Below are 14,874 nucleotides of genomic sequence, written 5' to 3' on the forward strand. Positions count from 1 at the left end.
TGAAGGTAGATACATTATGAATCACACTCCTTCACTCTGCTTACACAATGCATACCTCATATATTGGTATTGAATCTTCATTATATTGCTATTGACGAAAATTATATTGCGATAAACATTGACATCTTTTATTGCCCAGTCCTTGCTGCTTTAGTCATAAAGCGTCATTTGCTTTTGGAAAATGTGGTTAAAGATGAGAGTCTAATTTATGGCGGATGTGTGATTTAAGATAAGTGATGATCTTTTTTTAGACAGGATTTTTACAAGCGGAAATTATTGGTGGGAACTTGATTCAGCGAAAGTGCTTCACTTAAAAAAAAAATCTGAATTGACTCTGTAAACTGTAAATATTGAAAAGGAGCTTCCCTCAAGTTTTACATTCAGCTGCATGGGGGGTGAAAATGACTGCTCACTTCCTCATGTGCAGTGCTGCTTCCTCTTCTTTGGCCCGGGAGGCGCCGTCCCTCGCAGTCCCCCCTGCTCTCCGGGGCTCTCGCCGAGCCTCCGCTGTTTAAATGGGCCAAGTTGAGAAGCGGCGGAGAGTGCAAATCTTGTTTGGTCTGGGTCTGTGAACTTCAGCGTGACTTCAACGACACACACAGGGGTTAAAAACAACTCTTTCCAAACTTTCAACTGCACTAATGCGGAGAAATATACCGTGAGCCTCATGTGTTTGGCTCATGTTTGTTATGAGTAATGCCACATTAGTTTAATTAACCTAACAGGAGAGGTATAATGTACATTTGCTTTTATTTGATATGTTTTTATTGGATGGGAAATTGGCCACGTGGAAAGTCCCAGTAACTGAGTATTTGATTTTTTTTATTTAATTGAAAGATTTCATAGAAAACTGTGCCTCCACTCAGAGACTGTTAAAAAAAAAAACAGATTTTACTTCTAATTCCCCCCTAAAGGCAGAGGCATAAGAAACAGGACGCGTCGCTGCGGCCGGTCACGATCAGCGCAGGTTGCATGATGATGACCGCGGCTCAGAGCTGCTCAGCTCGTCAGGTATTAACACTGCGAGTGTGATTAAATGTGGGAGGTTGGATCTGTGAGGCTGGCGGAGAGCGCTGTCGCCGCTGCGAGCTGGAAACTACTGAATGGGAATCTATCCGGCAACTTCGACACACCGCTGTCTCACGGCGACGCGGCGGCTCTGCGTAAAACCAAGCGGCGCGTCTCCAAGTCTGGCTCAGCCCAACTCGCAGGCGGAGAGGACGCTCAAGTTGGATACGCCGAGCAGCTTCTCACTTGTTCTCGGCGCGCCTCGGCTCCCACTAACATGCCTGCCATCAAGAAGGAGCGGCTGGATGGAGACGACATGGCACTGACCGCCTTTAACCAGTCCGAATACCTGGCCCCTTTAAATGCCACCGCCATCCCCGTGGTGACCCCGCATCCGCCGCCCTACGACCACATTTTCGCCCATCACCGCGCGTACTTGGGGCTCCACGACTCGGCGCTGCATCACCAGCATCTCCACCATCACACGGACGACTTAATGCTGGAGAGGTTCTCCTCCATCCCCGACTTCCAGCCCTTCTTCGACAACGGGGAGCCGTGCATCGAGGTGGAGTGCGGCGAAAACAAGGCTTTGCTTTATATCAATAAACTGTGCCAAGGCAGCAAAGGACCTTCAATTAAATACAGGGGCGAGTGGCTCACCCCCAATGAGTTCCAGTTTGTCAGTGGACGGGAGACTGCCAAAGACTGGAAACGGAGTATTAGACACAAAGGTAAGAAACAACCTTCAGTGTCCTCGCGGTTCGTGGGCAGAGAGGGACACCTCACCACCGGCACTGAACCACTTTTTACACGCAGCCGATTCTGGGTAAAAAACTTGGGTGTCGTGGTTGGGTGCTGGGTTTTGGAGTGAAAGGGTTACAGCAGCAGTCGGTGCGTAAGGAGACAGATGCGAATAGGCGCAATCTCCTCCACAAACACTCCGGGGCTCTGACACAGAGTTGGGGCTGCGATCGTGCGCTAAACCCGGGGCATCTGGAGTAGACTGCGCCGGAACTGAGGTGAAAAGTTACCGACATAGTTAATTCAGTGTGTAACAGTTGTATTTTTTTTATTATTATGGGATGAGTGGTTCCGTTTAGTGAAGCTGCACTTGTGCTTGGGTGAAGAGACTTTTATGACATGGAGGGATTTTCTGTCTTTTGAAATGTTGTGTTTAGTTTGCTCATTCACACCAACGTCAGGGTTTACCGTTACCATTTAGCGAGCAATTCAAACATTTAACCAAATATTTAAGAATATATCATCTCTTTTTTTTTTTTACAGGTGTTTTTTATTTTTTTATTTTAAGCATCAATGCAACGATAACGTTCTGAGATATCTCATGTTGACATTCACTGCACAGTATTTTTACCCAATAATTACGCATGGAGCGCGCACCCACCCACTCGCCACACACACGAACACACTCACGTACGCTAGTTTATTCAGGTAGAGCAGACACTAGTTAAGGTGTGTGTGTGTGTGTGTGTGTGTGTGTCTGTGTGTGTGTAGGTGGGAAGGGGGGAAGGGGGGGTCGCCCCCAGGTCAAAAATGATTGCCTTATAGATCAATATACTGATTCCTGTATAGACTGATGACAGTACTCTGCTGTCTCTCTTCATGGGTAGGAAAATTAGTAGAATTAAACTTCATGGCAAAAACGTAAAGTGAAAATTCCAGGTACTGACTCCTCCACTTTTACACTGTATTCAGTTATTGATTGTTATCCATTTATTTATTTGTTGTAAAGATTTCTTCTGAAAACTTTGTAAGTTTGGCGATGATGGATTGAAGGACTATTCTCTGAAGCTTGTTGATGTTGCCTTAACTCATTCTGTGTCATGCAGGTGATGAGTTTGAACATATTTCTACACATTCCCTGAAAGTCATTTATTTTCTTCTCTTTCTCCAGGGAAAAGTCTCAAGACGCTCATGTCAAAAGGAATCTTACAGGTGCACCCTCCGATCTGCGATTGTCCTGGTTGTCGAATTTCATCTCCAGTGGTAAGAATATTTCTTCCTCATCTTTCATACTTGCTGTTACTGCTGCAACCTCCTTTTTGTCGACTTGTTAATACAGTGCGATAACAAGGATGAGGATATTTTAGATTGTGTTTGACTTCCCTGCAGTAGTTATGTAGGATTTAAAACACGTTGGGTTGTCAACATGGCCGTCGAGATTTCTCACTGTTGAAGGTTGTAACTTGTCAAAGAGCACGATGCATGAGGAAAGATATATTACACGTATAAGTGTTAAGACTGGTGTGGTATTTGGTACGATAATACCGCGATAAACTAAAATTAGCATTTTATAAAAACTTTTTAAATTCCAAAGTTAAGTTAATGGTTAAACCTTTACCTACTTGGTTGCTGTATCAAGTAAATCTAGCTATATTTATTCAACGAAAATGACAGATTTGTCCAAAAAGTAACGATATGTACGGACCATCAAAATTTATTATTTTATTTTTCTCATAGACCAGATCACTGATCTATAATTTTGATTTATTTCAGCCTATTTGAAAGCAGGACTATAGGCACACGGATATTTCATTGTGATATTTGTGCTGTCACCCAGCTTGACATGCATGAAACAGTGATTGTGTGTGTGTGTGTGTGAGTGTGTGTATGAGAATATCGGAGCGTTGTCTCTCCCTTTGTAACCTTGACGGTGAAGCCCCTACAGGCACACGTGTCAACTTTGATGATAATTTTTCTCAGCATGAATATCAAATCCACTTTCAGCCTTTCACAGACGCGGAGTATCAAGCAGCCTTTTTTTATTCGGAGGCATTGAGCTGTTCAGTATGGCTGCCTGACGTAAGGGCTCGTTGGCTCGTTGGCTCGGCTCCTCTGTCCTATTGAATCAGTTTCCTCACCTGGCTGTTGAACTTTTGTTTGCCTTGTGCTTCCCTCGGGGCTCGGCCAGGGGCATGATGCCAAACCTCGAGGCCTTGCAGGTGTGTCACGGATACGGCATCACCACTCTGTGCGTGTGTGTTTGTGTCAGTTATGAGCAAGCACACCGCCGGCTCACTGTCGCCAAATCTGTTCACACAGGTTGTGAGAGCGTGTGTGTGTGTGTGTGTGTGTGTTGTCTTCGTGTGTGTGTGTGTGTGTGTTTTTATCACCACGAAGCGCATCTGTCGTCGCTCCCAAGCACTAATCTTGAGGGAAGGGTGTAAGAGGCTTAGCGAGCTACTGAGCGTGGCTACTGCTGATTATTGTGTGCGAGGCACGCAAGGCAAAGGTGGTTTAGATAAGCCGGAGGTGTTTGAGTGATACAGGTAAACAGGTAACATTTTTCACAGCCAAGAATGAAGACCTGTACCCTAACACATAGGGTTCAGCCAAAGACGAATCACCCGAGGGAGGCAGGGGGCAGTGGAAACAGATAGCAGAAATGCTCATCTCTTATTTTTCTTATTTTTAACATGAGGATTTCAAAATCTGAGCATGTTTACTTGTGTTTAGGCTCATTACAGATATCAGAGTGATAGGCTCCTGGCTTGCAAGGGCTTGCACAGTTCCATTACAATTACAGCTTTGACAGTAAAACTTTGTTATTGACGTAAGCAGGGATATGAGAGCATTAAGGTTGGTGTAGCCTTTTTCTCCCTCACTTCCTCGACTTGTCTGTTGGTGAAGCTCGAAGTCAAACCAATACCACTGTGACACACATCCACACACACACACACACACGCGAGCAAAGTATGTTGGCAGTTCAGTGCGAGGCAGCAGTGAGGGTTAGGGCGGAGGAGGGAGGGCAGCGGGACTTGTATGGCCTGTACTGGCGTCTCCCTCTCTCCCCACTGACTTCCCTCAGGGCATGGCAGCCAGCACTCCCTCACTGATGAGCTCTCTCTCACACACTCACTCACACACACACACACACACACACACACACACACACACACACACGCACACTACATGCCTGCCCACTGACACAAATTACCTCATGCAGACATTTATTTTGAAAGTTTGACGGCTGAACTTTGAGTGATCTTGTTTCGCTATAGGCATGAGGCAAGCGATCATAAAAAAAAAGTGCAGCAGCTGGCGGGAAGACATTTCACCTGCCTGCTCAGAACTCGTGGAAGTTAATTTGCTGCGTCGGCCCCGACACAAGCTGTTTACGACGACACGGCACAAAGTGAACTGTTGTTACACTCAACAGTTTGGAATTTGAATATGATCGTATTAATGTTCCTTCACGCTATGGAATTAAATCAGTTTTATGATTGATGCGCTGCTGCTGACGAGCTGTCAAGGTGTGTTATTTTTCTGTTAAGCCCGTTATTATGTGATAATCAGGCGCTTAAATGATTTCTGTCTCTGTCGGTAGCTGTAAACATTGACAAAGTTGTCCCTTGAAGTTGCTCGACCCTGTTTATTCTTTGTCTGGGACTATAATACTGAGCGTTATTTATGCCTGTTGAACTATTATTCTTGGCTCTGTATGTGTGTGTGTGTGTTTTCTTTCTTGTACTTAAGTACATGTTAGTTTGTGTGTGTGTTTTCTGTGTGCATGTCTGGGATTATTTGTCATTGTGATGGCAGGCGGACTTGCCCGTTTACTGTGTGTGCTTGCGTGTGTGTGTGTGACTGTGCATGTATGTACGTGTGTGTCTCCTCCAGGGAGAGCTGGGCTTCCTCTGCTCTGTTTTTTCAGCGGAACTGGCGGAGGCCGGGAGGAAATTACACTCCCCTCCTCCGGCTCTTAAAGACCTCCTCCAATCAAGGGCTCCTCTTGCAAAGTGGAATCAAACACACGCACACACTCAGGCGCACACACACACAAACACACAAACATACACACATACACTCTTTAGCATACAAATAGACTTTGGCTTCCTACTGTACGCTGTTGCTTCCGCTGTATACGTTTTGTGTTTGCGTGCATGTGTGTTGCTCTGGTTACGTTGCTATGGTAACGCCGGAATCGGTCAGTGGCCCAGAAGTGTGCAGAGCTGTGATCATGTGAAGTGTATTTGTGCACTTTTGAATGCATCACTCTGTGTATTGGACAAATTAGAGATTAAGTGAGCCCCTAATGAGCTGTTTGTTCACCGTGGGTCTTAATCTCGCTGATAGAGATCAATATCAACTGGAATGTGAGTCCGACGTTAGAACAGCGCGATTCTAGATAAATTAGAATCATGATTTTCTTGTTTAGAATTAAGATCACGATTTCTACATAAATGTTTATCGCACTCTTTTACCTGATACAGAAGGAAACGACGAAAAATATGAAGTGAACGCGCATGTTTCTAGCTTAAACGCAACAGCTTGCTATATCTGACGCTGAAGTTTTTTTCTTTATGTTTTCTGTTGAAATCGCTGGTTTCTGCTGCTCTGCATCACGTGGTCTACTGCTGTGTTGTCATTCACTGAGGCAGAAAGTAGAAGTGTTTGTTTTGATGCAGCAGGAGACTAAGGAAAATGCATCACACTTGTTGACGTCAAGAAATGAGATTGCATAGAGGCATTTATTTAAATCAAGTTTTTAATACGATCAAACCTGCCGCTCAGTCACATGTAGAAACCCAGTAACCGTTGCGCATGAACATACACGTGAAAACACGATCATTGCTCTTGTTGTTTTCCAGTTAATAATTCGGTGAAAATAAACTGTCTAAATAGCACTTTGTTGTTATGAAATTGGCCATTAGTGTCCCTGTCAGCCAGACTGATAGACAGCTGAATGTGTATGTATGTATACGTTAGCTTGTATGTACTGCACGTGCTGCGCTGAGCTTCAACCGAATGTGGTTTATCACATCAGTGTGTGTGTGTGTGTGTGTGTGTGTGTGTGTGTGTGTGTGTGTGTGTGTGTGTGTGTGTGTGTGTGTGTGTGTGTGTGTGTGTGTGTGTGTGTGTGTGTGTTTGTGTGTCAACATGTGATTTCCTCTTACGGTTGCACTGACAAGCTCACACACAGTGTGTATATGACCACCAAGACTAGGAAGTAAAGTTCATCATTTTTGAACAGTTTTTGATTATTTTTTAACGTGGTAATTTAGCTGTAAGACAGTTATGATTTTGCAGATCATTATAATTAATGGTATGTATTTGGAAATCAATTCTTAACATAAGTTTGTTTTTGTCTCTCATTTTGTTTAATGTTAATATTGTGATAAATTGATATATTATGATAAAGATGGACAAATGCCAAACTGTGTTTACAGTATATTGAGTCTTTGAGTTTATGTAACCTTTAGCTACCTTTGCTCCATTATGTGTAGTTTTGTGTGTGATTTGTCAAAATCTCATCAAGGAGTGTATTTAATTGCCCTTGTGTGTTTTATTACAAGTATGTCAAACTTTAGATGAGATTCCATTGATGGTCTGGTTCAAATTTTACTCCTGCTGGGACAAAAACAACAGAAAACCTGACTTGAATTTTTCATCCTCAACTTTGCGCTTGCCTCCACTTCCCCTGCGTTTGCCAGGGGAGAGATAGAGACCTGGTGATCACCTGTAAAGCTCTCCTGTGGTGACTTCAGCCGGCCCAACACAGAGAAAGAGAGAGAGAGAGAGACAGAGAGGGAATATGGGAATATGGGAGGAGGAAAGGGAACAAGAGGGAAAGGGGAGAGCGAGAGGCGCACATGCATGCTTGACTGCACTGCCACTGACCTCCCAGCGCCGCCCAACAGCACCCCCACCCCTTCCCTCCACATCACCATCTCTCGCCCTCTGTGCACCTCACCCCTCCCCTTCCTAACGCCCCCCATCCCTCCCTCCCTCCTTGCCCTGTGCCGCTTCACTGGGCTGCAACGGCAGGAGAGCGTGTGTCTGTGTGTGTGTGTGCATCCGTGCAAATGTGTGTGTGTGTGTGTGTGTGGGGAGGAGGGGGGGAGGAGGGGACTTGGTCGCATGCCTGTCCGCCCTACAGTGCTTTCTCACTTTTTTTCTCTTTCTCTCACACGGCCTTGAACAACCAAGTGTTGCTTAAAGACTATATAAAACACACACGCACATGCACGCACATTATTTTGCTAAGTACGTTTCCTTGACAAGGCGTCTGATCTCATGGTTGGAGATGTTCTCCACACACACACACACACACACACACACACACACACACACACACACACACACACACACACACACACACACACACACACACACACACACACACATCTTTTGAGAAATGAAGAATCACATTTGTCGTGTTCTTGATTGTTTCCTGTCTGATTTCATCCCTTCAGTATAAAAAAATAACATGCTCATGTTTTTTGCTGGGTTGATGATATTTCTGCTGCAAATGTCATTTATACACCTATAAAACATGTTGATTACAATGGCAGTAACAAGCAGCAACTTACCCTTTATCACTGATAGGGATGAGATTTTTTTACAAGAGAGTGATTGCCTTTTCACAATGATATATACCACTTTATTGCATGCCTTTAGTTAGTGTGTGTTTGTGAGTGGTGGAGGAACGTGTTTATTCCTCTATCTCTGTGAATGAAAGTGTCTATAGGAGCATTATATTATCTTATGCCAGACGAGTTCAGCATGTTTTTAATTACGTATCTGTTTATTCACAGCCGGTCTTGATCTTTGCTGTTGTTCCAGATATTGCATTAAGTGTGTTTACGCACACACTAATAATTTGATTATAACCAGATTAGGAAAATATGAATCCTTTCTTAGATGTTTCTCCTTTCCTCTGCCTTTGTCTGATTTCTGTAAGTGTTTGGATTCTGAACATGCACCACAAAGGTCAGGGAGTGCACTGGATGCAAATGGATGTTTTTTCACACACAAACAGTGTCATGGCTCAGGGTGGGGAAAAAAGGAAACGGCGACTTTATTTTAGGACGACAGCGAAACAGCTCTCATGACACAACTAACGCTAGATGTGATAGAGATTGTATTAAGTTGAATTCATCAAAGGACAAACGATAAACAGCAACTTATTTTCTTATTTTCTTATTTTCTTATTGCTTTGTGGTGCTAATGAGACTTTTTCCACAAATCCCCACAAACAGTGTCTGGACTCTCAGCCAGATCATATAACAAGTTTATTAGTGGGTTACTGGGGGAAATCTGCTTACTGCAAACCATGACACACACACACACACACACACACACACACACACACACACTTTAATCAAAGCATTACTTTAATCTGATTATTTACAGTAATCGGGATATACCCGTCGTGTTTGCGTACTAAGCCATCTAAATTTTTTACGAAAGTTTGAAAAATCTAAAATGCCCTTCAGAGGTGCACCTGTGGAAATGTCCCAGCATGCTGTGCGGGCGAGTGAAGAGATAAGGGGGTGAGACTAAACAAAGTTAAGAATTTGCAATTTTTACTTTGTGATGAACTGAATCTGAGGCTCTCTCTCTCTCTCACACACACACACACACACACACCAATGGTTTGTTTTGGCCTTGTTTCAGAGCGCTTACGTGAACGTGGTAATGACCGCCTCACCCCTCCCTCCCTCCCTCCCTACCTCCCCTCGCTTATTTTTCCTCCTCTCTCCCACTCCCTCCGTCATCTCCTCAATCCCCCCTCCCCCTTTCCCCTACTGCTCGCGCCAACTCGGCCCTCCATCCCGCCTACACACACACACACACACACATGAGCACACACACGCTGCGAGGTAACGGCAGACAGGCGCGTGACTCATTAGGCATTCGTCCCCCAGGGAGATCGCTGGGGGGGCGCGTGCGAGGGAGAGAGAGCGCCGCAGCTGCAGGAATGTCACGGGCGGCTACCGCTGTGTGTGTGTGTGTGTGTGAGTGTGAGTGTGTGTGTGTGTGTGTGTGTTTGTGCGCGTGCGTGTGTGTGCTCACTAATGCTGGCTGGAGCCGGCGGCCGGGCACTGCATCTTTCAGGAAATAACGCAAGAAGAAGGAGAAACACACACACACACACACACACACACTTATTAGTGCTCCTCTCCACCAAGAGCCGGTTTAAAAGTCTGACATGAATTTAGAGAGAGAACATTAGATTGCCCTTCTAATTTCTGCTTGCGTCTACAGGCCCACGTGACTGTGTGACGTGGGCCTGTATTGTTTTTTCACTACCAAGAACATTGTGTTGCTTTTAAACCAAACACTCAGCTATGGATTTATGATGCCAGGACACCGCCCAAATGAGTTAGAAGAACGTATGTGGCTGTAAATGTAAGCGCGTTAGTTACCATATGTTATCGCTAATGTTTTTTCGCAGTTTTTCGAAGCTTTATTACCCATATCTACCTATTAAATGAGAATGTATTCTGAGTATATTTTGGCTCGTGAATAGACCGGAATAGTTTGCTTTTGACTTGTTGCCATTTCTCAAGATTGTTTTCTGTAAAGTTAGCGAGCCCATAAGAATACTCTGTATCCTGCACTCTGGTAAATGTCAATCCCTTGCACTGAATTTCACTGACGTCTTAGGGAGACTTGACATTAGGTAGAAAATTGTGTGGATATTCACAAAAGCTAAACGTTGCACATTTGTGTCAAATCTCCTTCACTTCAACATCATTGTCATTATACTTGATTACAACAAAATATATATACGGTCACCCCAACAGCTACAGCTTGAGAAAAAGTAAGGGAATGGGATAACAGTAGTAGTTTTTAGGTTGGCTTTTAATGAATTTGAACTAGAGTGGCACTCAGTGAAGCACAAACCTCCGCCAAGGCCCAGCAGTCCCCTTAAATTCAATCAAGCAATTCAATCTGAATGCACACACTTTGATATCAGTCCCTTAAATGTAACTACATTTTTTTCATCAAGATCCATGAAAACGGTGAAAATGTTGAAAAACTCCCTGTCTCGCTTTGTTAAAGAAAGTGTGGGGAAACCTGGATCCGCCCCCTGATCCAGATCAGCACAAAAATGTAACGGGTTCTTCCCTGACCCATACCACATCCTTCCACCAACTCTTGTGGCAATCCACCCAGTAGTGTTTGTTTAATGCTGCTAAATATCATACAAACATGTCTGATCTACTGAGTGGGCCACATGGCTTTCATAGTGCTGCCATACAAGCCAGTAGCCAGTCAGATTTACCTTTAGCCTTAGCGTACCCTCAAGTTCGGCCTGTATCGTTTATTACAAGGCCAAAACACTTGATGATGCTAAGGTGCCCAACTGAAGTTATGTCCCTAGCATCCGCTGGTGGCCGCCAACACCTGCTAATGGTAGTTGGTAACTAAAATTGTTCAGAAGACCTTCAAACGTACAAGAGATAGTCACCATCTTGTCCTATATTCTAAAATATGTTTTGTAGATAACTACTGCATGTTTAGTGAAATAGAGATACTATATAATAGTGTATCTTTCATAAAGCTCACTGACAATTAGAGCTTTTAGCATGCGTGGAGGTGAATGGTGTAAAGTGAGGTACAGATTAACTATAGGGCTTGGCAATATATTTTTCATCAATAGCAATATATGAAACGCTTAACATTTATAAAAATATTGCTTATGCATTGTGCAAACACAGTGAGGAGGTATAACACATAAGTGATTAGTAAAATGTTTTGCTGTTTATCCAGTGTGTGTCATTCTGTGCTCGTAAAAAATAGTTTTTAACCAAAACCTTAACTCGGGAGCAGAAGTCAGTCTTTAAATGTAAGAGAATAATTATGTGACAGTTTTTGTGATAATTATCGATATCCGCTGACACATGAAATGTTTTATTTCGATAAAATTGTGGCCATATTCCCCTGCTCTATAACAACACAGTATAAACTAGTTTAAGACACACGTGTATGATTTGAATATGGACATCTCATTCTGTTTGACCTATATTATGCTATGTAACTATAGAAACCACTGACTGTTAGTGTCAAACTTGGAGTATCAATCTTTCAGCATTTTCAAATTAAATTAGAGTTGATCTCATGTTGTATCTATTGGAGACTTCATGTATTACATGAATGTGGGTGAAGAAAGTATTTGAGTGTCTTCTGTATGTGTTTGTCATGTACTGATAAGACTATAATTGTGTGTCTAGATTGGGTAATAAGTTGGTCAGTGTGTCCCCAGGCATGTGCGCATGTGTCTTTTTTTACTTGTGTGTGTGTTTGTAAATGTGAAGCCCAGATATATTTCTTGGCCGCCTGACTGTCAGACAGAAAACGTGGGAGGCAATATTCATAGAGGTGCTTTTAGTGGGACTTTTATGAGAGACTTTTTTCCATGGCTGAAAGGAGGTTGACCACACACAGTAAGGTTGCCTCAGCTCTGCGCAGAGGCGTGTGTGTGTTTGTGCGTGCACATACGAGCTTGAGCGTTCCGGCGCCCTTCCTTTCAGCGCCCCTACGTGGGCCGCCAGGGGTGTGTTTTGCTTCGTGTTTTGTTTCAGAGAGCCCTCCCCCGTGCTGCGGAAGTGTTGCCGGAAGCAGTGGGAGCTCACCCCCAGTTCTGCGTCAGTGCCACTAAAGAAAGGATCGGGGCTTTCCGGGAGGACGGGGGGAGGGAGGGGAGGGGGGCTGTCAGCCTGGGTATGTCACGGCCATGTGGGTGGTTGTCTACACGCTCACACACAAACACACAGCTGCACACACACACACACACAGCTACACACACACACACACACACACAGCTACACAAACACACACAGCTACAGTCACGACTGCTCTTAGACAAACTATTCTTGTATACATTATATTGCTGGCATGCTCCAAGTAAAATCCCCTGCTTTGGAGGGGAATTCTAAGGAACAGGAACAGGTGTGTGTGTGAGTGAGTGTGCATACGATGTGTGTGATGGCGTAGCGCATGTGTGCTTGTGTGTTTCTCCCTGACAACGCGGATAGAGCACGAAAGAAACTTGAGGCGGAGGATTTGTATCTAACAGATGTGTGTCTGACAGATGCAACCGTGGCTGCATCCGTATGAGAGCGATGCTCTGTTGTTCTGTAGTGTTGTTTCCCCCGTTACACCCTGTTGGAGCTCGAGCACTTCCTTCCTGTACGGTGAGGCCTCGTGTGGAAGTAGCAGGAGTATCAGTAAGTGATCCACTGTCCTCAAACGCCAAGCAGAGCTCGTAGAAACCTCTGACAGGAAAGAAGAAAGGAGGGAAAAACCTCTTTTCTGGCACGGCTCGGAGAAAAAAAGAGAAAAGGGGAGAAATGTGCAGAACTATGTGGCCTGCTCATCCTGGGGGATGTTTTCATCTTTCTCTGTCCCCCCACCCCCAACTCCAACTCTTTTTAATGTCTGCCATTTGAGAGACTCCAGAGGGGCTGCACCTGTTTGCCTCTTGGCTAGGAGCCCCCAAATCCCTCCTCCTGCCCCCGTCTGCCACTCATGCTGCTGCACCTCCTGGGATGGAAGGAGCGAGGGAAGGAGGGAGCGGGGAGGAGTGGTGGAGAGCAGGGTTGCGTGTGGTGGAAGGGATAGCTAGAGGGCTCGAAGGCGTCCGGGAGTAAGAGCAGTGATGTAGGCACAGACTAGAGGGAGAGCGAGAGAGAGGAAGAGGAGGGGGAATATTGTTTCAAATCCAAGTCCTCTCTTCCACACCGGACAGACCTTACATCTGTGGAACTTTGAGTCATCACATCCTCTTTCTTTTCTGTATTTTCTCTCACCTTCTCTCTCCTGCATGAATCCACATCTGCCCTCCTTACATCCACCCGGCTAACTTTTCTCCTCTGCCTGTCGTTCCTTTGCTCTTCTATAATTCCCTTCGCCTCCACTCGCCCTCCCTCTCTCCCGTGCCTGTCCCGTCTCTGTGAGAGGTCCATGTTAATCTGCAGTGACCTCTTCAGGTCACATTAAAGGTCACCCAGCTTCACTTCCTAATGACCCGGGGGCAACACTCTCCTCTTTATCCCCTCTTTTCACTCCTCATTCCTGTCAGCTTTGGAAAAAGAAAAAAAACCTCTAGCCCTTTTAGTTAGGTTTTAGGTTAAAAAGTTTGGTGTGAATGTTTTCACAACAGCTTGTGGAGAGGGAAGTTGCTTCATTACTGCAGAAGTACTTAAGTATTGGAGGATTTTTTTATGTAATTTATTCAGTGAATAAAGTGAGGACATTCCACAGTAACAAGTTTTAGAGATTATGTTGTTTTGCTTCAGTTTGGTTCATGAGTGTTACAGCTACAGTCGTGTTATTATTCTGGCTCATAACCTTTTTTAATCTTACTTTTGACGAGAATATTTTCAAACATTTTATTTTCTTAAATGATAATGACTGCAGTGGTTCCCAACCTTCTGTGTCTGATGTACTTCCACAGTCTTGTCTGAGGATCTGTACCTCTTCAGTGACAGGAATGTTCCCTTCCTGATACACATTCCAAGTTGGACTTTACTAATAATTCTATTTCTATAGCACGTTTTAAGCAAATAAGCACAACATGTATTGGCCAGTACAGAGTACAGATCCAATAACAGGGCATTTAAAAAAACACCACCTCACATGATGTATTTTAACAGCTGTATGCTACTAACCCTGAATGGAAGTGATGTTTCCTATTGTTGTATGATCTGGCTCAGATTAAACCCTGCTGGACTTATTAAAATATTTGCCAAATTGCTGACATTTCAGCTAGCTCTGTGGCAGTTCAGCAAAACTGCTGTTTTGGAGCAGCGAAGAACAAGTGATCTCCAGGAAAAGAAACTTGCTGTTTTATCTGGAGGAAACTAATATACTTTACAAATGTGGTATCAGATCAGTACATAGATTTGAGTACTCGCGTTTCGCATTTTCTGCAGAATCAGTGACATTTCCAATGCTTGTATCAGATCATCTCTACCTGTTATGTTATAAATATCTATAATTCAGTTTAAAATCGGGTTTCTATTTCTATTTCTTTTTACCTTATTTCAATAATTTATCTGTTACCTTAAGCTAAGTTGTTAGACGTCTCTGCTTGCTCGCTCAGTGTGTTGAAAT

General features: G+C 44.1%; 1 protein-coding gene across 4 annotated transcripts in view; it reads left to right on the forward strand.

Annotated features, from left to right (window-relative positions):
- The first annotated feature begins 526 nt into the window (after positions 1–526).
- Positions 527–14,874, forward strand: part of samd11 (sterile alpha motif domain containing 11) — a 51,517-nt gene continuing 37,169 nt past the window's right edge. Inside the window, exons 1-2 of one of the 4 annotated variants that reach the window (XM_035159512.2) lie at positions 527–1,739; positions 2,921–3,012. In XM_035159512.2, the coding sequence (XP_035015403.1) occupies positions 1,037–1,739; positions 2,921–3,012 (795 nt within the window). In that variant the 5' untranslated portion in view covers positions 527–1,036. Of the gene's footprint in view, positions 1,740–1,848; positions 2,028–2,920; positions 3,013–14,874 lie in introns of those variants that run through there. The other 3 variants (XM_035159511.2, XM_035159513.2, XM_035159514.2) reach the window with 3 other exon arrangements.

Source organism: Hippoglossus stenolepis, chromosome 6, assembly GCF_022539355.2.
Source record: "Hippoglossus stenolepis isolate QCI-W04-F060 chromosome 6, HSTE1.2, whole genome shotgun sequence".
NCBI classification, from domain to species: Eukaryota; Metazoa; Chordata; class Actinopteri; order Pleuronectiformes; family Pleuronectidae; genus Hippoglossus; species Hippoglossus stenolepis.